Here is a 24,954-nt window from a genome sequence, read left to right as displayed (position 1 = left end):
TCCCACACTCTTGCGGGTGGGCAATTACCTTTATTATACATTCATATGCATATGTCCGTGTAGAGAATTTTATTGCGATTCCAATGATACAAAAATTAGCGATGTAGGACAACTGTAGGCTTCGCAACTATTAAGAGAGTGGAAACATTTTGTTGCTGTTTGGCGCTCTCGGCGAGTGATCTGAATAGTTTTTTATTTGGTGTTGATAGTCCTTATGCTTGGGCGGCATTTTATAGGTATGCTCTTATAGACAATTTCATTGCGAACACAGTGATACCAAATTTAAATACGTGCGCCTTCAATTATTGTCAGGACAGTAAAAAGAGTGTACACTTTTTCGGTCTTACCGCAGAGGCGCGCGGAGCGCCGAAAGCATCTAGGGTAGCATTTTTTTGTGAGTGCCGAGAGCGCGAAAGTGTTAACACTTTCGCGTTCCACAGACTTAATATCTCGTCACTCATTTTTCTACTGAATGTGTTCCAGTGACGCATCGGTGCGTCACTTGATATAAAAATTTAAAAAAAAAAGTTTCTATGCGATCTTCATTTTTTTTTTTTTTTTAAATGAGCGCCATTGTTTTCCCACAATCCTCCGTAGGCCGCATGGGATTCTGGGTCACGCCATGCGGTCGGCCTAGTCCTTTGTTTACGTCTCTCGTGACCGGACTACCACGCTCCTGCGTCCAGAACCTGTGCCGCTCTCTGCCCTGTGTAGCAGTGTTTATTCGTTCCTGTCTCTTTACAACGCATTATTACTTGCAAACATGGATCGTGGTAAAGGACAGAGCACCTCTACCCCCAAGAAGGATAGTGAAATGACCAAGGAAGATAAGTTGAGTGACCTGTACAAAAGGTTCAGCAATGTGAAGCTTACCCCTAGTAAAATTCCTGATTTGTTGGATCGTTTGTCAGATGTGGAGGCAGATGCTGAAGGGGAACAGCGTCAGAGTGATTTCAGTAGTGATAATGAGGGGACAGCGTCGTCTGATGAGTTTGATTCGTCATCGAGTGAGGAGAGTAGCGAGGGGATTGAGGATGAGGCAGCGGATGTGGGCCGCCCCAAGGCACCTGTAAGGAGGCGTGCAGGACGTCTTCAACAGCCTAATCCCGATGCTGCCTGGTCAACTGACAATACACCACCTATTGTAGGCAGTTTCAGTGCCACACCAGGCATAACTGTCCCAGTGCCAATTACCCCCCTGCAATTTGTTCAATTATTTCTGACCCGTGCCCTAATTGAGTTCATCACAGTGGAAACTAACAGGTATGCCAGGCAGTTTATTCAGAATGCTTCCAGGCGCACTATGAGGTTGTGGAAGGAGGTATCTGCGAAGGAAATGGCAAGGTATTTGGCTTTATCAATCTTGATGGGTATTGCACGACTCCCAACAATGCGCATGTACTGGCAAACAAGCCGGTTGTGGCATATGAGGACCTTCAATGTGTTCATGACTGCAAAACGATTCCAACATATTGCCCAGTTTTTTCATACTTATAACCAGTTTGCAATTCCACCCAACAACAAGAACCGCATGATAAAACTCAGCACCATCATTACCTATTTGACCAACAAATTTGGCTCTTACTACGTCCCCAATCAAGCACTCAGTTTGGATGAAGGTACAATGCCGTGGCGTGGTCGTCTATCCTTCAAGGTTTACAACCCCAATAAGCCTGATAAGTATGGGGTAAAGTTGTACATGCTTGCTGAGGCAGGGACTGGATATATTATTGATTTCGAGGTTTATTCTGGAGTGGGCAAGACAACAGTTGAGACAGTGATGGGCCTTATGCGACCCTTGTTGAACAAAGGTTATCATCTTTATATGGACAATTATTATAACTCTGTCCATCTCACAGAATTGCTAAGGGAAAATGGTGTGTACACTTGTGGAACACTCAGATTGCAGCGTGGTGCCCCTAAAGAGCTGCAACAACTTGCCAAAGGTAAATTCGCTGTTGATCAGACTATTTTCAGGCGCAAGGATAACACTTTTGTTATCCTTTGGAAAGACAAGAGAGTGGTGTCAGTGATCACAAACTGCCATAATGCTGACACACAGGAAGTACAGAGAAGGAAGAGAGTGAAGAAACGTGACGGAACATCATCTGTTCAGATTGTAACTGTAAACAAACCAACAGCCATTTGTGACTACAACAACAACATGAAGGGAGTTGATCACTTCGACCAAATGGTCAAATATTACAGGTTCACCAGGAAGTCGCATAAGTGGACTAAGAAGATCACATTTTACTTCCTTCAGATGGCTATACACAATGCCTATGTGTTGTACAAGATGTACACAACTGATGCCAAGAAACTGACCCTACTCCAGTTTATGAAGTAGCAATATGGGCCCTGTTGAGGTGGGACATGGATGAGTGGCCTGCTACTGAAAGCCCTCTCCCACATGCTGATGATTACCAGGATCCTTCTCATGATTTGGCAACACCTGGCCCATCTGGAGCGAGGCGTCCTTTATTTCATCGTCTTCCACGCCAACCACATGCCTCATCCTCATCAGACACTGAACCTGAAACTGAAACGCCTGCACCTCAAGCTGAAGGTACTCCTCCACCTGTGAAAAACACACGCATTGTTGATTCAGAGGACAGGCTAAACAGGAAGTTGACTCATGCATTAGTGAAAATTGCTAAACGGAAACGGTGCCGAGTTTGTATGAAGTCGGGAATTAGAAAAGACTATGTATCAGTGCAGGACATGTGGAGTTGCTCTATGTGCCACACCATGCTACACAAAATACCACCGCAAGAGGATATTTTGGAAAGCAAAAAATAACTCCTCTGCAAGCTTCCACTCCACCTAACGTAACATCTGTTGAGCAACTTCAGGGACATTTTCCTGAAGCCGGTGGAGTGGATAATCAAATGCTCAACTTGTTGACCTTCCTTCATCACATCGTGGGTAAGTACACATAATTTATATTACACATTTTGAGGTTATTACTTCTTCATGCTTTGCTGTGGGTAGCTGTATATATATTCCGGTTCTTAGTGCTCAGATTGGTATGTCTACATAGTGCATCTTATTGCGAGTATTTTGACACCAAAATGAACAATGTAGCACAAAAACTTCCATTGGAACAATATTTTTGTTCGTCGGGTGTATTGGGTGTAGCGGGTGTGGAAACGGGTGTTTGGGCGGGTGAGGCATCGACGTGTTTGGGGATGTTTGGAGGCGAGGCGCTCACGTGTAACCCACTTTTATGCATATGTCTGTGTAGGCAATTTTATTGCGATCACCGTGATACCAAACAAAACCATATGCAACAAGTTTTGACTTGATAAACACAATCAGAGTAGCAACATATAGGGAGAGTTTAGCGGAGTTTAGCGTGAGCGCGAAACAAAGCACGCAGTTCTTTGGTTGCTGGTCGCGTAATGTTAGCTTTGGTGAAATGTTATACATATGTTCTTATAGAACATTTCATTAGCTACACAGTGATACCAAAATAAAACACGTACATCGAAAATGAGGGTCACAGACATGAGGAGAGTATAAACTTTTCAGTTGTGGTCGAGCGCATGTGCAGCTGGGCGTGCTGGAGCGGGTAACCCTAAGCCAACTTCCCACATTCCTGCGGGTTGGGCGACACCATTATTTATTGTGTATACAGAGCACCACTGGGTTTCCGAACTTTAGTTATCCGAAACTTCCAGTTTCCCGATTGGGGTTGGGGAGTCATGCTACCTGAACAAAGTTCGGGTAGGAAGGGTCCACCAAGCGTCACGCCGGCTTGTGGTGGTGGGTGGGAGATGGTCCAGGGTGCCCACTGTGACTTCACAGATTCACGGCCTATTATTCCTATTACAGTATTTTGAATTGCCATAAGGCTGTTATGTTCATTCTGTGCTTTTGTTTTACATATCTGCACAATCAAGAAACATCTGTGCACCATGTTGGCTCCAAATGGACGCATTGCGTCATTGATGGCTGACTGGTGGGTGGATGGACGATGGAGCTTAGGTGGGAGGCAGTATGAGAGGGGGGGGGGGGGGAGAATCAGTGAGAGAGGGGGATAATTAGTCAGAAAGGGAGGGAGAAAGAGATGCTAGGAGGGAGGGGGAGGTAGGGAGAGATGTTAGGAGGTAGGGAGAGATGCTAAGAGGGAGGGGGAGGTAGGGAGAGATGCTAAGAAAGAGGGGGAGGAAGGGAGAGATGTTAGGAGGTAGGGAGAGATGCTAAGAGGGAGGGGGAGGTAGGGAGAGATGTTAGGAGGCAGGGAGAGATGCTAAGAGGGAGGGGGAGGTAGGGAGAGATGTTAGGAGGTAGGGAGAGATGCTAAGAGGGAGGGGGAGGTAGGGAGAGATGTTAGGAGGTAGGGAGAGATGCTAAGAGGGAGGGGGAGGTAGGGAGAGATGTTAGGAGGTAGGGAGAGATGCTAAGAGGGAGGGGGAGGTAGGGAGAGATGTTAGGAGGTAGGGAGAGATGCTAAGAGGGAGGGGGAGGTAGGGAGAGATGTTAGGAGGTAGGGAGAGATGCTAAGAGGGAGGGGAGGTAGGGAGAGATGCTAAGAGGGAGGGGAGGTAGGGAGAGATGCTAGGAGGTAGGCAGGAAGGGACGGAAGTAGTGAGAATTAGGGAGGGAAAGGCAAGCTGGCAGGCACAGGCTGGCAGGCACAGGCAGATAGGCACAGGCAGACAGGCACAGGCAGACAGGCAGGCTCGGGTAAGGAGGCAGGCAGGCTGGCTCGGGTAAGGAAGCGGTCAGCCAAGCGTCGTGCCGGCCCGTGGTGGGTGGGTGGGTGGGGGGGGGTGGGTGATGGTTTAGTTTGCTCACTGACCGTGTCGGGCGCCGCCGGCTACCCTGTGACGTCACAGACTCACGGCCTATTGTTCCCATTGTTTGAATTTGTCACGAGACTGGAGTGTTCATTCTGTGACTTTGTTTTACATATCAGCACAATCAAGGAACATCCGTGCACCATGTCGGCTCCAAATGCACGCATTGTGTCAGTGAAAGCATCTACAAGCGGGTTACGTAAAAGAAAGAGGTCAGTGATGACATTTGAAAAGTTGAAATAATTAAGAAGGTGGAAAGCGGTGTCCCGAGAAGTGTCGTGTGCGCTGAGTATGGCATTAGTAAAAGTACTGTTTTTGATCTTCTTAACCCTTAAACTGTGCATGGCGTATATATACGCCCTGAGTAACATGTCCCATGGTGCGCATGGCGTATATATACGCCATAGGGTGCCAGGCCTGATTCAAATGGCCCGCGGCTACACGGGGTTCACAGTAGCTTCCTCAGGGCTCTTGTAAACAGATGCCATTTAAAAAAAAAATCGTGGGCAATATTCTCAGGTGTGAGAGGCACAGTACTGTTGGAGCAACCAAGGCCGGCGCACGCAGCATGAGCGAACAGCATTGATGTTCAGCTTGTGACCACAGCATCGCCGAAAAATGTCAAAATAAATATATAATTGTTATTATTTTGCGATGACAATATTACAGATGACCAATGACTGTGATATAAATAACCAGGGTTGTGATAATAGCAGGATTGTTGTAATAATTAGCGCTGTGAGAGGAGTGATGCTGAGAGACGGAGGGAGACAGCATCGTTTACTGACTGTGTGGCTAGCTGTTATTGTTTGCATTCACCATACCAGGTCAATGGTTCTCTATGGTGAACACAAATGTAGATACTTATATATAATGTGTGTATTAGTGTAATAACAGCAAAAGGATTATGCTGGGAGGAGCCATATGGGTGACGGAGGTGACGTCTGCATGATTTGTCTAGCTGTTTAGAGGGTGGCCACTATGCTCTTTGGGCGCACTACAAGCTTAGGTGTACAGTTACGGTGCATAAAACATGTAGATATTTATATATAATATGTGTATATAGGGTAATAACACTGCAAAAGGTATTGTTGGGGGAGAAAGTTTAGTGCGTGTGACCTTGAAAGAGTGAGGGAGCCGCCAGCCGCCATCTGTGTATAGCGACGACTCTTAGTGCCTGAACTAACTATATCAGCTTAGCTGTACAGTTGTGGTGAACAAAATATATACATACTTATATATAACGTCTGTATATAGTGTAATAACACCACAAATGGTATTGTCGGGGGAGAGAGTTTAGTGCGTGTGTTGAGGGAGTGGCAGCCAGTGGCTGGCTGGTGTGTGGCGGTAACTCCTCATTGCTTTTCGACTCTCAATACCAACTTAGTGGTTCGTTATGGTGACCAAAACATGCCAATACTTATATATAACCTGTGTATAGAGTGTACTAGCAGCAAAACTATTTGTTTATAGTTTTATAAACATAATAATTGACTCACTAATATGCACATCATACTTTTGAGTATAGCGATTATTAACGACTTTTATTATATAAATATATTACAATACACACTATTGAATAATATTACTGCAAAAAAACTAAGAAAAAATCAATCGGAGACATTGAAACAATTAGGTAATAATATCTTTGTGGCAACTCCCATCTGTCAACGCGGGTGACGCTGACCGGGTCTGACGACCTCTCTGTCAACGCCCACTTTTTGCCAGACTTCCTCGGTCAATTGCGCCCAGAATATGTCACCTACGATTTTTTTTTTATTTTTTCCATGCTCAGGGGACACAAATTAACATGTTTAGAAGACGAAAAAAAAATTTTGAATTTTTTTTTTTCTTGCGCACAGGGGTGTAAATGTCCAAAGGACCCCTGAGCAGTGTAAGGGTTAAGGCTAAACCTATCATTTTTGACTATTTCTCTAGAAGTGAAAGTGATAAAGCAATACAAAATAGAAAGGTAGTAAGTAAAGCAAAAGTGGAGAGTGTTGATAATGCAGTGTGGGAGTGGTACAAACAGAGACGTGAAGTGACGAAGAAGCCAGTGGCAGGCTGGCTCCTCGTGGAAAAGGCGCGTGAATTTCACCAAGCAATGAAAATTACTCAAAAGTGTGTATACAGTGATGGTTGGCTCAGAAGTTTTAAAACCCGTCATGGCATTAGGTTTATTAAAGTGCATGGTGAAAGACAATCTGCTGATATTGTTGGTGCTGATGAGTATGTGAGTAAATTTGTGGACATGGTGCAGGAACAAAATTTATCTCCAGAGCAAATTTATAATGCTGATGAGACAGGTTTGTACTGGCGTATGCTTCCCACAGAAACGATGGCTCATAGTGGTGAGGACGATCCTTCAGGTGGTTATAAACAGAACAAACAGAGAATTTCTTTGTTGTGCTGTGCAAATGCAGCTGGCACGCACAAATTAAAGTTACTTGTGATTGGAATTAGTAAAAACCCCAGGGCTTTAAAGTCAGCCAGGTGCCTCCCTGTGATTTATAAGGACCAGCCAAGTGCGTGGATGTCTCGAGTAATATTTGTCGAGTGGTTTAATAAGAACTTTGTACCCGAGGTGAAGGAGCACCTGAAAAGTGTTGGTCTCCCGCAAAACAGCAAAGTTGTGCTGCTGCTAGATAACAGTTCAACGCATCCACGAGGTGATGAGCTTATAAATGGCAATATTATTGGAACGTTCTTGCCACCCAATACAACCTCAGTGATCCAACCCATGGATCAAGGAATAATTAAGAACCTTAAACACCACTACAAGAGGATGTTTGCCAGACGTCTTAACAATCAGCTTGGAACACTTAAGGACTTTTATAAAGTCTTCACAATAAAGTCAGCTATCTGGACAATTGCTAGTGCATGGGATGAGGTAAAGCAGACAACACTAAGAAATGGTTGGAAAAAACTTTGGCCCGCGTCAAGTCTGTTTCCTGAGGAAGATGACGAGGCAGATTTTGAAGGATTTGCGGTGAAGAAAGTTAGCGAGAAGAAAAAATTAAGAGAGGAACTCCTAGCCTATGTCAAGGGGATTAAGTCCCCTGAGATTAGAGCAGAACTGGTGACTGAAACAATCGAAGATGACATAGATAGATGGATAGATTTTGATGAAGCCCCAAACAATCGAAACATGACTAATGATGAAATTATAGAATTAGTATGTACAGCAAAAAAGCCAGACGAGTGCAATGAAGAAGATGGAGAGGAAGAGGAAGAGGATGAAGAAACGTTAAAGGAAAAATGTGATATAGAAAAAGTTCAGCAAAATTTTGAATACATTCTGGCATTTATGGACACGAGTTACAGCGAGTTTGAAACTAAGGACATGATGACTCAGTACAATTTGTATATGAAGTTTTTAAAAACAAGAGCCAAGGGAATGAAACAAATGTCAATTACAGAGTCTTTTGCAATGGCTTCCAGGAAAGCTCGCACTGCATCACCAGCACCTGACTCATCGCATGTTGACCCAGTCAACCCAACAACTTCAGTCAATCCAACACCATCAACATCCACCACCACCTCTTCCATGTAAATAACTATGCTTCATCAACATCGATCATCAACATAAGCGGATCAGGACTTCAATTATTGGTGAGTACAAACAAAATACGGTCACGCATTTACGCAATGAACCTGTCGATTTTTTCCCCTAGATTTTTTTCAAATTATTTTTTTTATTTTTTCCTCCATTTCTCGTATACGAACTTACATGTTAACCGACGGGTCTCGTCCCCAAGGGGTTCGGAAACCAAGTGGTGCTCTGTATTTATATGTCCGTGTAGGGAATTGTATTGCGGTCACAATGATACCAAAATAAACCACGAATAACAATTCTGGGGTTCGCAAACATAAAAACATCGTAAACATTGATGCCCAGTTTTACGCTCACGGCTAACGAACGCCACAGTTTGTTATTTGGTGTGGTTCTCATGTTGTCTTTGGTGACATTTTATATATATATATTCCTCTAGAGCATTCTCTCGCGAACACAATGATACCAAATTTAAATACATACCACCAAAATTAAGCTCCCCACCCCGAAAAGATTATAAACATTTTAGTGCTGACGCGCAGTAGGCCGACACGAACGCCCCACTTAGGGCTCACGATCAGCCTATTCCCAGGGAGCGCGAAAGTGTTAAGTTAAATAAATAATACCACCTTATCGCCGGTGTCCGGACACATGAAAACTACCTAGGTATCAGTATCCAGCCAGGAGGGGATCACAGGCTGCACAATACTGATAAATTATGTAAATGCATTACTTGTGGTCCATCTCGAACCCATTTATGATGTGACGACTTATAGTGAATTTTGTAACTAGCTCATCAAGATTGTAACTTGCTTAGCTAAATGAATTGTGGGGTTCGGTCCATTCATTTTCTTTCTATATTATGCACCCCATAATACACATCCCATGGGCGGTGGTGTAAAGGATTACAGAGGCACATAATCGGTTCAGGAACTGAACCCTCTAGTTCGTTTAGCTAAGTAAATAACAATCTTTTGACGCTAATTACAAAATTATTAATGTACACATACTTATGCAAACATGTACATATTCATACGTATACATATATACATACACATACATATTTAATCACCCACACAAATACACACATCAGTAATCTTTTGTGTCACAAGTGATTCAACAAGAGGCTCACAACAGTCACTATACAAGGCACTTTACATCTATGAGGAGTCGCACAGTTACTAGTCTTGCTCCACACCCACCCAACTGGGCGGCAGCTTTACAGTTACCTGGTGTTATTCTTCACCTATATCTTTTTCTGGTTAATCCCTGTTTACATTATGCAGTTCAGGTTTCGTCGCCATACTATAGTTTTTAGTTTATTTAATTTATCACATAATGGGTTCAGGGACTGAACACACAATTTATTTATCTAAGCAAGTTACAATCTTGAGGAGCTAGCCACAAAATTCATAACACATCGTCACATCAACAACATGTGTTCGAGATCAACCACAAGTACAGTTTCTAAATTAAGCAAATGCCATATGTGGAGAGCTAGTGTTACAATTGATATGTTTGTCCTGCACATTTCCACAGTAGTTTGCTTGGGTTCTTTTAATTATCTTAGATATCATTGAAGAGAACCTCCTAGGTACTATACTGTACATATACTGGTAAGAAGTATAATAATCCTGAGAAATCGTGTAAATTATGTTGTACGAGTGCTTCCAGTTAAGTAACATAGTTCATTTGTGTGCGCGTGCTTGAAGAGGAAATGTTATCCACCCCCCCCCCCCCCATTGTAAATATTTGTGGGTTTCAGACCATACGGCCGCGGTCGAGGGTAAGAACACTGGACTGGATGTATATACCCAGTATTACAAGTAAACATTAGCAATAACAATTATGGAAAGCTCCTTCACCTATACATAGACAAGAGACTGAACTTCAGCACCCACATACAACACATAAGGGGATGCTCTGAGAGAGAGAGAGAGGGAGAGTAAAAATATCCACTGAGGTCAGATTAAGTCCTTTTGGGGACCTTAATCATTAGGACGTTCAATGATTAACACAAAATGAAGCGTATTCAGATGGTATATTGATCTTGGTGCACAAATACTTTTTCCAAAGGAATCGCAAAACATAATTAACCCTTAAACCGCGCATATCATATATATATATGATATCAGTGACAAAACCAAAACCGCGCACATCATTTATATATGTTTTCGTGTCTAGCGCTATAATCTAAACACCCCACCTGGGATAGGGGCAGCTATAGTACAGCCATGACTGATAGTTGCCAGATGCCACCTAGAAAAAAAATCCAGGCCAACATTTTTGGGTGTTAGAGCGTCAGTATTGAGCAAGCCACCAAGGCTGGCACCCGCAGCACGAGCTCACAGCACCGCTGTTCAGCTTTTGACCACAGCATCGCCTACAATACCATAATATACGTGATACTGCTATTATTTAGCAATGATAGTATTATAGATGACCCCTGACTGTGATAAAACTGACCAGAATTCTGATAATAGCAGGATTGTGGTGATATTTAGCGCTGTGCTCCATGGTGGGAGGAGTAAAGCTGTGGGTGGGTGGGTTGTGGCATTGTCTTCTGACTGTGTATGGCCACCATTTATTGACTGCACTCACCATACCAGCTTAGTGGTTCGCCATGGTGAACACAAATGTAGATACTTATATATAACGTGTGTGTATAGTGTGATAACAGCAAGAGGAGTAGGTTGGGAACCACCATTTTGGTGAGGGAGGTGCGTCGTCTGTACGACTTGTCGAAACTGGTGGCCACTATGGTCTTTGGGCACCATACCAGCTTATTTGTACAGGTATGGTGAATAAAACAGGTAGATACTTATATATAATGTGTGTATATAATGTAATAACACCACAAACAATATTGTTGGAGGAGAATTATTAGTGCGTCTGGCCTTGAGGGTGGCCGCCACCAGCTGACTGTGCGAGTAGCTACGTCTTCGTGTCTTTACTCACTATACAAGCTTAGATGTGCAGTTATGGTGAACAAAACATGTAAATACTTATATATAACATCTGTGTATAGTGAATAAATGCAAAAACAGTATTGTGGGAGGAGAATGAGGGCGAGTGAGGTGTTGTTGAGGGAGGGAGTGGCAGCGAGTGGCTGGCTGGTGTTTGGCGGTCACTCCTCATTGCTTTTTAACTCACAAGACCAACTTAGTGGTTCGTTATGGTGAACAAAACATGCAAATACATATATATAACCTGTGTATACAGTGTAACAACAGCAAAACTATTTGTTTATTGTTTTATGAACATAATAATTGAATCACTTATATGCACACCATAATTTTGAGTACAGCGATGGTTCACACATTTTATTATATAAATATATCACAATTCACTGTATGAAATAATATTACTGCAAAAAACTAAGAAAAAATCAATCGGACACATTGAAATAATTAGGTAATAATATATTTGTGGCAACTGCCGCCTCCGCTCGAGCGGAGTAGACCTCGTCTGGCGAAGGCTCTGTCAACGTTTTTTTTTTTGCCAGACTTCCCTACAATTTTTTTGTTATTTTTTCCGTAATCAGGGAACAAAAATGAACACTTCTATAAGACGAAAGAATTTTTTTGATTTTTTTTTTGTTGCGCCTGTGAGTGTTAATTCCATTTGGGCCCCTAGCAGTTTGAGGGTTAAACACAACTGTACCGTACAGTGTTATATATTTACAGTGGTACCTCGGAATGCGAGTGTCCCTGTATGTGAGTTTTTCGGAAGACGAGCAGGATTTACTCCAAAAATATGTCTCGGAAGGCGAGGGTTACCTCGGGACGCGAGTTTGTTGATATGCGTACAGGCCGACCTAGTGCGTGGTGGTTCGGCGATCGTCGCCCCTCTGCCCCGCCGCCCCTCAGTTTACCATTGTCTCGCGCTCAGTGACTACCCCCACATCAATTCTTCTCGCAGATTTTCAGTGTTTTGTTGTATTTTTGGTGATTTGTCTATACAATTTGTTATTATATATCTCACCATGGGTCCCAAGAAAGCCAGTGGTAAGGATAAAGGCCAGAAAGCTCATGTGACGATGACAGTAGAGGAGAAACAAGAGATCATTCGGAAGCATGAGAACGGTACACGTGTTGTTGAACTTTGTAGGCAGTACAACAAAGCCACATCAACAATATGCACTATACTTAAGAAGAAAAATGAGATTATGGGTGCTAAAGTGGCAAAAGGAGTAAGAACAATAACGAAACAAAGACCACAAATACTTGAAGTGGAAAAGTTGTTATTAATTTGGATACACGACAAGGAGTTGAGGGGTGATAGTGTTTCGGAGGCCATTATTTGTGAGAAAGCCAGGGTGTTGCACGAAGACCTTCTAAAGAATACCCCTGCAACAAGTGATGCAGATACGAAAGAGTTTAAGGCAAGCAGGGGCTGGTTTGAAAAATTTAGAAAGAGAAGTGGTATCCATAGTGTTACAAGGCATGGGGAGGCAGCCAGCTCAGACAAACCAGCCGCTGGACGATTTATTGACGAATTTAAAGAGTTTGCAGAGGCTGAGGGATACCTACCGCAACAAGTGTTTAATTGTGACGAAACAGGACTGTTTTGGAAAAGAATGCCTAAGAGGACATACATTACCAAGGAGGAAAAATCCTTGCCTGGACACAAGCCTATGAAAGATAGGTTTACACTTGTGCTGTGTTCAAATGCAAGTGGCGATTTGAAAATTAAACCCTTGCTAGTGTATCATTCTGAAAATCCAAGGGTTTTCAAACAGTATAAAGTGCAGAAAACCCATTTGTGTGTGATGTGGAAGTCTAATAAAAAAGCATGGGTGACTAGGCTTATTTTTTCGGAGTGGGTGAATGAAGTGCTGTGCCCTGCCATAGAAAAATATCTGCAGGAGAAACATTTGCCACTCAAAGCCGTGCTTCTCCTCGACAATGCTCCTGCTCATCCTCCAGGCTTGGAAGATGATTTGTTGCCCAGATACAATAAATTCCTCACAGTTAAATTCCTTCCTCCTAACACCACTCCTCTAATTCAGCCTATGGACCAGAAAATCATAGCGAATTTTAAGAAACTTTATGAAAGGGCACTTTTCCGGAAAGGTTTTGAAGTGACTGAAGCCACAAACCTCACCCTCAAAGAGTTCTGGAAACAGCATTTTAACATTTGTAGTGCTTTAAAACTCGTTGACAAAGCCTGGCAAGAAGTGACTCAAAGAACCCTGATCTCTGGCTGGAGAAAATTGTGGCCTGAATGTGTGAGAGAACTAGACTTTGAGGGGTTTGAGCCTATAAATGATGCGCCTATTGTTGAGGAAATTGTTAGTCTAGGCCAGCAAATGGGCTTGGAATTGGATGGTGATGATGTGGAGGAGTTGGTGGAAGAACACAACGAAGAACTGACCACCGAAGAACTCCTAGCCCTTCAACAGGAACAGCAAGCCAACGCAGCAGCGGATGATTCTGCAGTGGAGGAGGTGGTGGCAGCAGCACCAGCGAATGTCCCTTCTGCAGTAATTAAGAAGGTGTGTCAGATGTGGGAAGAGATTCAAACAATTGTTGAAAAGCCTCACCCAGAGAAAGCTGTAGTAGGCCGTTGTCTTAATCTTTTCAATGACAATGTGATGCCTTACTACAGAGAGAGCTTGCGAAGAAGGGAAAAGGAAGCTTCCATGGACAGATTTGTGGTGAGGAAATCGAGCAGTGAGCCTCAACCAGGATCTAGTGGCACTCAGATAAAATGTCCCAGGGAGAGCACACCAGAAAGGTCCTCACTGCCTGATGTGATTATGGAAGGGGACTCCCCTTCCAAACAGTAACTCCTCTCCTCTTCCCCCCTCCTCACCATCTTCCATACGCCTACAGCACTCGACAGCAAGGTAAGTAATAACTGGAACATAGTTTTGTAGGTTTATTTAGATGAATTAGGTATACAAATTTAGTTTGATGTGGGGTTTTTGGGGTAGTCAGGAACAGATTAATTCATTTCCCTTTATTTCTTATGGGGAAATTAGCTTCGGAATGCAAGTTTTAGGAATACGAGGCGTCTCCAGGAACCAATTAAACTCTTAAACTGAGGTATGCCTGTATTTCAGTTTGAACAATTTTTAACATTAAAGGATAAATCCTTTAATTGGTTGAAATTGGTTTTAACATTCGAAATCTAATTTGTTGATGCTAAATAATATAAGGTTCAAATTTATTAAGATACATACTTTAAAAACTATTTCTATTTGAAATTTAAATAACATAAAAGAGTACAGAATATAACAAATACCGACTATATAAAAGACCCGACACTTGCAGCACTTAATTATGCTATTGTAACACATTGAAAGTAATAACATTATTTGATTCAGCAAAGCTTTTGGTAAGGTTATAATAATAATAATAATAATAATAATAATAATAATAATAATAATGTATTAATTAAGTATTTTAAATTATAATTCACAACTTGCTAGCGCACAAGAAACAAATCCACAAATCATCATTACATTCTGTAACACCTACACATGATCCATGGTGCCAAATATTGCAACGGTCACAGCATAAAATCAGCTTCAAATCATTTGGCTTTCTGCAAATGCAGTACACTTCCATCGAGCATGACCGGATGATTCGTTTTCTTCTCGGTGTCTGAGCTGCAGGGAATGAGATGAGACACTTTCCTTTAAAGTTCTCTTGAAGATGTTGTCTCATTCTGCACATCATACGAGGTTCACCGGATCTACACCACTTGCAAGTGATGCAGCAAACGCCACAGCATACACCCCACTCATACTTGAGTCCCTGTGTCTGCTGACATTCATTATATTGCATATCAGCTTATCATCCTGGCAATTAGCAAGAGCATACAAGATAACTGCAGTAGATTTGGATGGTAATTTATGCCTGGCGTCGTATATGTTAATTTGTTCAGTTACTCCAATGTTGGAAACGTTGATGGTTGGTGACCCAGTGACAACCATCAACTTGGATAATTTGAATAAATTCACCAATTGTAACTGGCCAGGAGAGGTCCCGCTACAACGCTGGGTCATGAAGGCCTTCTACGCTTGGCACAGTTTCATGAGGTCACATGCAGATTTTATATGAAGGTCAGAGAGCTGTACATTTGTTCCAATGTTCATTATCTCGTCATCTGTTAAATAATTTAACCTTGTCGAATGTGAAGCACTGTTATCACTCTCCTTATTGTTGCATTGGTGTGAGGAGTGGCAGTGATTGGTGCAGTTTATTTTTTTTTAAAAAGGGACATATATTTGTACTGCAGATACCAGTACAGTTGCACCGTTTCTTTATATATTTTATACTTGGGTTAGCAAGGCGAGACGCTTCTCTTAACGTGATACTGTTGGTATCAAATAGAAATAGTTTTTAAAGTATGTATCTTAATAAATTTGAACCTTATATTATTTAACATCAACAAATTAGATTTCGAATGTTAAAACCAATTTCAACCAATTAAAGAATTTATCCTTTAATGTTAAAAATTGTTCAAACTGAAATAAATATATAACACTGTACGGTACAGTTGTTGGAAATTTCCAACAATAATACAACACTTGTATTATTATTAATTATTACTAAATCTACTAATCACTGTAGTAATTAAAATTAATCAACCGTAGAGTTCACATGTAATAATAATTGTATCTGTACAATAAGGCTAGAATTCTTACGTCACCAGATGCCAGTATTGCGTCAGATTCCATTATAATGAACACATCTATATCCAGTGTGTCTGAGAATTGAGTTTGATTCTCTATAAAACAACGGTGTTCTCTGTGATGATTATTTACAGATAAACTGATCCCCAACTAATGCCAAATAGAGCGTTTATAGTTACAACTTTTATCTGGTGATAAATTTAACGTCACGCGTGAATGCCCTGGAGAGACTTTAATTCATCTCCATTGCTTGTTTACCATCGTAAAACGAGCAATTAATAATATTTAACTCCTCTGAATAATAAACCCGTCCTTATCCGAGCATTTCAATCGCAACTGCGAGAAATTATATTATTCGTAGTAAATAATTTGTGTATCAAATGCGGGACGCGGAGCGGGGCAGAGGAGACGCCATTACTGGAGTGGACACCAACGAGAACGGGGAGGAAAGAAGTCGCCACTGTGAGGTGTGAAGAATTGTTGCAGAATATAGCAACTTAGCTGGTTTATAGTGGGATACCTCGTGGTGGATCGTCAACGAGAATTAACTTGACGTTCCGCCGGGAACCTGTTAATTGGTTCCGTGTAGACCAACGTGACCGGCCAGAGAAGCGCATCAGCATCTAGGCTAGGCTCGACACCACGTGTTCATTATTACGATGCCAGAACCTAGGACGCGAGCTTCGGCAAGCCTCAACTTACACAGTGCCCTATTAGCTAAGTACCTTTATTCCCTTTTGATGCATCATTATGGATAGGTTATAGCTGGGTAGCTTGTCGTTACGCCGAGCGACTAAAACAAACCACAGGTTATTATCTGTCTCCACTCTCCATTTTAATTTCTTGAACATAGATATTTAGCAGCCTAATATGTTGCTACTGAATATATTTTGATTTGCAGCATGTGTGAAGAATTCCCCGAGCTGTCATTTCCCGTGTTAATCATCTCCCAGTGTTCCATGATGAGTTCAGGAGATTCCGAGGATGAGTCATAACCGATGTCTTGGAAAACGTCTTCAAGCTAAGACCCTTTTCCGTATTCCTTTAATTGCATTATCTGTAGTGTATTATTACTACGGATCACTGTTTTCTGGATTAACACGTGTTTATTATAATCATTAATTTCTCATGTTCATAATCTATGTTCTTATTGGTGATTGTTTTATTGATTCTATAATTGGTCATAGGATTAGATTTATTACATAATGAACTGGTGCACGAACCACACTAGTTCCTAGACATATATGAAGTTCTAGTAATAACCCCCCAATGTAGGTGTTTGAGGCTTTGATTCAGTTAAATTATATACAGCCCATTAATTATACAAGTGATTATATTCTCTAGTATTTATCCATAGTTACTGGTTCATCTAGGAATTTTCTAATGATCACATTTTATTAGTTTCCCTCTTTACTATAAAAGCGGGTGGTCCTTCGTAATTGATTTTCATTACATTAATATTTAAATAAATAGAGTCAAGTCCCAAATGTCCCACAACAGTTGTGTTTGCCTGCCACAGCCTGCCACAGTCTTGAGAGCACGGAGCCTCTCTCTACATTGGGGACCTAGTCTGGCTAAAACATTGCGGTACAGTAGAACCTCAAGACCAAGGTATTTGTATCTGGTAACATAGTCGAGCAGAGAGCCATCATCCAACTGCATTTTGCGAACGGCCCCACCCCGTCTGGGTGGGTGTCGGTTCAGGATCTTTGCTTTCTCTACTGAGATGACTAAGCATAGTTCCTGACATGTGTACAATACAGAGTTTCAGAACATTTTGGGTGTTGGTATACCCATTGGTGTGGATCAGAATATCATCCACATAGCTAATGATGTGTTCGCTGGACCTTCTAATTACTAAGTTTAAAAGTGCATTGATTAACACATTGAACAAAGTATGACTGAGGACACCTCCTTGTGGAGTGCCAAGTTCAAAATCTCTCGTTACACGCCTATGCCCTTGGAACAGTACAGATGACTTCCTGTTGGATAGATAGCCTCTTATCTACCGTAGAAGCCATCCTCCAATATTCATTTTAGCAAGTTCTCTCAGAATGACGTGTGGGTTAGCAATGTCAAAGGCTGACTTAAGATTTAGGAAAGTGGTATATGACCTATCAGTATGCAGGGGTGAGGAATGTGGTAATACAGTGAAGTACACTCTTTCCATGCGTAAAGTCATATCTGGGGAGACAACATATTAATTTTGTAAAGGAGACGGTTGAGAACCATCCTCTCAAAGACACTTATAGAGATAACTAGTGAGGGAGATTGGGCGAAAAGCACTCTGCTGGTGAGGTTTAGGAATGAGAATAACAACACTGTTGGTCCATGACTTAGGAAGCTCCCCAGTTACATAGCTCATATTATACAATTCAAGCAAGGGATTCCCTGGAACTAGCAGAAGCATACGCAGTATGCCGTAAGTAACTCCATCCTCCCTGGGTGATGTAGCTTTGCCTTTATGTAGAGCAGAGTCTAGTTCATATTCAGTAAAAAGCATGTCACAGTCATCCTCTTGATGAAGCATGCAGTCAAGGAGCCTTGCCCTATCAGCATATCTATTATTTAATTCATTCTGTGAGGGTAGAGGAAGACTGTCAAAGCTGGAAGTCATGGCCCAAGCATCAACAAGCTCATTTGCTCTGTGCAGAGGATTAGGGTACGAGATCTCTGCATCATTTTTCCCATTGACCTTGTTGATATCCTTCCATGCCCAACTTAGTGGCGTGTGAGAATTGAGACCACGGACAAAAGTTTCCCAGTCTGTCTGCCTCAGCTCCACCATACGTTCCCTGGCCTTAGCCACAGCCGCTTGAAAGAGCCTAAGCATTTCAGCAGTGCGGGTCCTTCCATAAGCTAGTCCAATTATTCTGGCAGTGTGTTTTAGTGCATGCAATTTAGAATCATTATAATAAGCATAAGTGCTATGACCAGTGTAATTTGGGTTACGTGGCCTGGACGATGGATCAAGTGATTCTATAAACTGCTCGATAGTACCTGTGAGCTCATTGTTAAAATCTACAACTGATGAAGGCTCAGATGAACTGCACCAATCTGACACATGAGATTGTCTCAATTGTTTCGCAACAAGATTGTCTCGTTGATCGATGGGCACAGCCAGCCTCTTCCGCTTGAACACTCCGTCGGGGAGGATAGAGCTGCCAATGCTTACAGTGGCTAATATGGCCAGATGATCAGACGCCATATCTGGCACTATTGACGAGGAGCACACAGTGTGGGAGACGTCGAAACCGAGACATAGATCAAGAATACCTCCGTAGATATTCGTCGGTTCAAGGTCACCCACAACCTGTGCATCATCGTGACTACCTAATAGTGACACCAGTTGGTTGCCGTTACGATTACTGAACTGCGAATTACCCATATTCCTATGCCTAGCGTTATAATCACCTATAACGATGGTAGGTTCAGTCTGAATACAGATAGGAAGGTCAGCATAATTAAAGTTACAAGGAGTTGATTATTTAGTACATAGTTGTTTTTCTCTTAAACTGGATGATAGAGGGGGTCTTTAACGTGATTGGGAATACATACATACACACATACATACATGCGTACATATATACATACATGCGTACATATATACATACATACATACATGCATGCATACATACATACATCCATACATACATCCATACATACATCCATACATACATCCATACATGCATACATACATACATGCATACATACATACATACATACATACATACATACATACATACATACACGTCCAGTCAGCATATAGCTATTTCGGGACAAAATCTAATACAGTTTATATTGGTGAGACGCCACTGTGATGAGGAGTTTAAATATCACAGGAACTGTAGGTTAATGTGTGTCATAAGTGAGGTTAGATGAGGCATCTACAAGCATCAGCTGGAGGCTGATGGAGTGTTGTGGAGGCTGCTGGTACTATGCCCAATGTTGGAGGGTGGATTTGACTCTCCCACCCTCCCTCCCCACATTGACCGCAGTACGTCTAAGGTCACTTTCCACTCTCGCTTACCAAGGGTATAACCCCCCCCCCCAACACACACACATGCATCAGATTCTTAACTTACAATATTTATGATTTACCAATTCATGTTACTACACTGACTCTCAATTTCACAATATTGTATAAACTTTGATGAATCGCTAGTCTATGGGTCATCCAATAATGTTAGCAGACGTCTAAATGTTACCACTGCTAGGCTTAGGCTCGGCTACAAGTACCTCTGGGAGTTTGTGACATCTGATGATGTAGATTTGACTAAATGTAAACTCTGTCAGCAGAACTATTTGCATACTTTGCATCATTATATAATGGAATGTGAAAAAAATTGTGGAATTTAAAGATATCAACATCAATAGTGTCCATGAAATGTGTAAGTACGTCATTCATAATGATGTGCTCCCCGAAATCTTAGCGAAGTATCCAAAATTTGCTTACTGTAGGTAATGCATGCACATGACTGTAAAGCTGCCGCCCAGTTGGGTGGGTGTGGAGCACATGACTGTAAAGCTGCCGCCCAGTTGGGTGGGTGTGGAGCACATGACTGTAAAGCTGCCGCCCAGTTGGGTGGGTGTGGAGCACATGACTGTAAAGCTGCCACCCAGTTGGGTAGGTGTGGAGCAAGACTAGTAACTGTGCGACTCCTTATAGATGTAAAGTGCCTTGTATAGTGACTGTTGTGAGCCTCTTGTTGAATTACTTGTGACACAAAAGATTACTGATGTGTGTATTTGTGTGGGTGATTAAATATGTATGTGTATGTATATATGTATACGTATGAATATGTACATGTATGCATAAGTATGTGTACATTAATAATTTTGAAACTAGCGTCAAAAGATTGTTATTTGCTTAGCTAAACGAACTAGAAGGTTCAGTTCCTGAACCGATTATGTGCCTCTGTAATCCTTTACACCACCGCCCACGGGATGTGTATTATGGGGTGCATAATAAAGAAAGAAAATGAATGGACCGAACCCCACAATTCATTTAGCTAAGCAAGTTACAATCTTGATGAGCTAGTTACAAAATTCACTATAAGTCGTCACATCATAAATGGGTTCGAGATGGACCACAAGTAGTGCATTACATAATTTATCAGTATTGTGCAGCCTGTGATCCCCGCCTGGCTGGATACCTGATACCTAGGTAGTTTTCATGTGTCCGGACACCGGCGATAAGGTGGTATTATTTATTTAACTTAAGAGATATATATTTTTAAATGTTGTCACATTAACGGCTACATTTTCCTTTCTTCTGACATAGATTTTTAAGATTAATTAAAATATATGGAAACTAATTATACAATTTATTGGCTGGTGTGCAGGGCTTCACACTCTCAGAGCTAGCCATCAAGTAACTATCAAAGCGCATATATCTTCGTTTTCACTTCAGTTATATATATGACAAAGGATTTTAAATGTAGCCTATATTTCTACCTTTCTGATGACAAATACTTTCGTTAATTACAATATCTAGATCAAACTAACATTGATTTTCAAAAGGTTGTATATTTTCCATCAATGGAGAGCATCAGCCAAGAAGCCTTCTTTAAAATATGAATATCTTTCCTCGCCCAATAAGATCTAATCTCTGAATAAAACGCAAAAAACAACTTGATTGTAACCTATCCACCGCTGCCCATTGGATGGGGGAGAGGGGGTTATGTGTAGGATAAACATATCAATTGTGACACTAGCCCTCCATATATGTCAGTTGCTTAAATTATAAACTGTACTTGTGGTCGGTCTCGAGCCCATTGTTGATGTGACAATGTGCATTGACTTTTGTAACTAGCTTATCAAGATTATAACTTGCTTGGCTATATGAATTGTGGGGCTCAGCCCCTGAGCTCATTATGTGCCTCTGTAACACTCCACTATCGCCCATAGGATGGGTATGGGGTGCATAATAAATGAACTAAACTAAGCTCTGCCTTTTTGATAACATATACAATTACAAGCTTTAGTTGTGAATCTCAATTAATTAAACAATATATCACAGAGCCTGTAGGGTTCGGTGAGATGAGCAAAGAGACATGGGAGATTTTACATAAGTACAGTACATGGTAGTTTAAGTAGCGAACGCATGTCAACGAATAACGAGTATATATAACAAAGCTATTGTCCTATGAAGTCGATTTAACTTCCAAACATATATTTTTTAATAAATGTTAAATGTTTTCTGGCTAGTTATGTTTGATTTTATTAAAAATACGTATTCTACTTGTTAACATTATAATTTAAATTTGTGATAATTTGTGCAGAGAAGTGCGACAACTGGATATGCCAACAAACACTTTCCAAACAACGATATATCTTGGATAAGTCGCTCCACAACATTGACGCTTGGACCATCGACTTCCTTTGATGCTACTTATTTACTTATTTCATAATGAAATTATATTAGTTTGGAGTAAATATATGTTTTCTCATGTTCTGCATTCAGCACCCACATTATAGTGAGTAAATATACCATATTACTTCATTACTTAAATAATGCTAGGAGGTTTTGAATAGCTTTGGGTCTGTAGTGGACAGAATCTCCAATAGATGGGGCGAGAGTCGCCCCCATCTCTCTCACCCGAGCAAGAGTCGAAACTTAATTTAAAATTGATATATCTTTGTTCTCGAACATGATATATTTCATTTGGTGCAATCATAATAATGTTCATATCTCGGTCTTTCTGGAGGCATATAAGATTTTAGGCTTTATTAGCGTATCTTTGTTAATTATACAATACAGTATATCGGCAAGTGCGTAGGCGTCTGCACTCCATGCCTGACAAGCTACTGAGCGCTACTATAAAAACATATGTATCTTCACTTGAGCTATAAATATGTATATTGTAATGTATTTAAAATGAAGCTCTTATTTCTATCTTCCTTAAGACATATATAACATTTATGTTTATTAACGAATTTACGTGAAATAAACATTGATCTGAGAGAGAGTTGCTCAGTCGATCAATCTGTCCGGGGTCGGAGCTCGGCTATTATAAAAGTACACGTATCTTCGCTTTAAACTTAAATATGCCCATGGTAAGGTATTTAGAATGAAGATTATATTTCTATCTTTCTTGTGACATATAAAACTCTTACGTTTATTAAGGAATCTGCGTGAAATAGGCATGGTTCTGAGATGAATGCTGCGGTTTTCGAGCTCGACGAGCAATGAAAACTGCCCCTTATATAACACTACAAATATCTTCGGTTTTACTTAAAATATTTGTCAGGTAGAGGTTTAACATATATGTCGCGTTTTTGTCTTTCTTCTGACTAATAAATAATTTTGGTTTAATAAGTCAAGATGTTTTCAACAATATTTCACATGTATTTCATGTGAACAATGTATTTCAACAATACAATATAACAAATGCACACATTGGTACATTATTGCAAAGGCACTATACTATATATACTGTACATACATACATATATACTGTACATACATACATATATATATACTGTACATACATACATACATACATATATATATACTGTACATACATACATATATATATATATACATATATATATATATATATATATACTGTCTCCACTCGATCATCCGGACTATATGGGAAGGACCCTCAGCCGGATTATCACATTTTTCGGATAATGGTACTTTTTCACCTACGAGTTCAAAAGTGACCATTTCCAACTATTTTTATACTACAAACAACATACAGTACAACCTCGATTCAACGTACCCCGATTCAACGAATCTCCGGCTAGTTCGCACACTTTTCAGGCCGAATTTACTCACCCGGTTCGACGAACAATGGTTCACCGAAGCGAGGGATGTTCGGATTTGCTTACGATGTCCAGACAGAGTTCACAGACTGGTGGAAAACTTTCCCATTCTATAACAGATTACAATTAATAATTCTCTCATATGACAAGTTGGATCACACAAGTGGATCACACAAGTGGACCACACAAATGGACCACACATGTGGACCACAAGTGGTCCACAAGCTTATGATTTTGGGACAGAGTTCACAGAGTGGTGGAAAACTCTCTCATTCTATCACAGATTACAATTAATAATTCCTTCATAAGAAGTTGGATCACACAAGTGAACCATATGAACCAAACACCAGCCAAAATGGTCCACACAAACACCAGCCAGTGATCCACACAAGTGAACAACTGAGTTTCCATGATTTTCGTTCACTGATTTGGGGCACACGTATCTTTGTACATTAATTTAAAGGATGAAGCGTGATTACCTAGCTACATGTGGTAAAATCTCCTTATAGACATTTTGTGATGAAACAAGATGAGTGAGGGTGGGCAGATAAGAGAATACTGTACTGTAAACCTCACTTTACAGTGAGGTTTCACTCACTTTCGTCTGTGTGTCGTCATAGTTCAGTGACCCATGACTTTTGAAAGTTTCATATTAATAAATAATTTCTAAAACCAGTGTTTTAATAGCTTTTTATTATCCTAATTAAACTAAATAAAACCGAAAATATGCTGTAACATGACAGACATCTGCTCTTTGAGAAATTACTGTATGTTATTGGAACAACTCTAGCGTGAGTGGACGGGTCTAATCCCTGTACACACACCATGCTTGTTTCATCCCTCCCTCCCTCCCTCCCCCTCCCTCTCTCCCTCCCTCCCTCCCTCCCTCCCTCCCTCCCTCCCTCCCTCTCTCCCCCTCCCCCCTCTCTCTCTCTCTCTCTCTCTCTCTCTCTCTCTCTCTCTCTCTCTCTCTCTCTCTCTCTCTCTCTCTCTCTCTCTCTCTCTCTCTCTCTCCTCTCTCTCTCTCTCTCTCTCTCTCTCTCTCTCTCTCTCTCTCTCTCTCTCTCTCTCTCTCTCTCTCTCTCTCTCTCTCCCTCTCTCTCTCCCCCCCCCCCACTCTCTCTCTCTCTCTCTCTCTCTCTCTCTCTCTCTCTCTCTCTCTCTCTCTCTCTCTCTCTCCC

The 24,954-nt window shown here is 41.3% G+C and overlaps 2 protein-coding genes across 3 annotated transcripts in view; one reads left to right on the top strand and one right to left on the bottom strand.

The window, feature by feature from the left end:
* The window catches only part of LOC123772852 (zinc finger protein 271-like), a 128,721-nt gene that overhangs the window by 40,639 nt on the left and 63,128 nt on the right, over nt 1-24,954 (bottom strand). The gene's annotated exons all lie outside the window — the stretch shown is intronic.
* On the top strand, nt 764-2,347 carry LOC138363983 (piggyBac transposable element-derived protein 4-like). Its single transcript, XM_069323434.1, has one exon. The coding sequence runs from the start codon at nt 764-766 to the stop codon at nt 2,345-2,347; it is 1,584 nt and encodes a 527-aa protein (XP_069179535.1).

This window comes from Procambarus clarkii, chromosome 12 (assembly GCF_040958095.1).
Source record: "Procambarus clarkii isolate CNS0578487 chromosome 12, FALCON_Pclarkii_2.0, whole genome shotgun sequence".
Taxonomy (NCBI): domain Eukaryota; kingdom Metazoa; phylum Arthropoda; class Malacostraca; order Decapoda; family Cambaridae; genus Procambarus; species Procambarus clarkii.
This window is presented reverse-complemented; position numbering and strand designations above follow the sequence as displayed.

What these genes read in the sequence shown, in the direction of transcription:
- LOC138363983 (XM_069323434.1), top strand. Translation starts at nt 764, where the DNA reads ATGGATCGTGGTAAAGGACAGAGCACCTCTACCCCCAAGAAGGATAGT.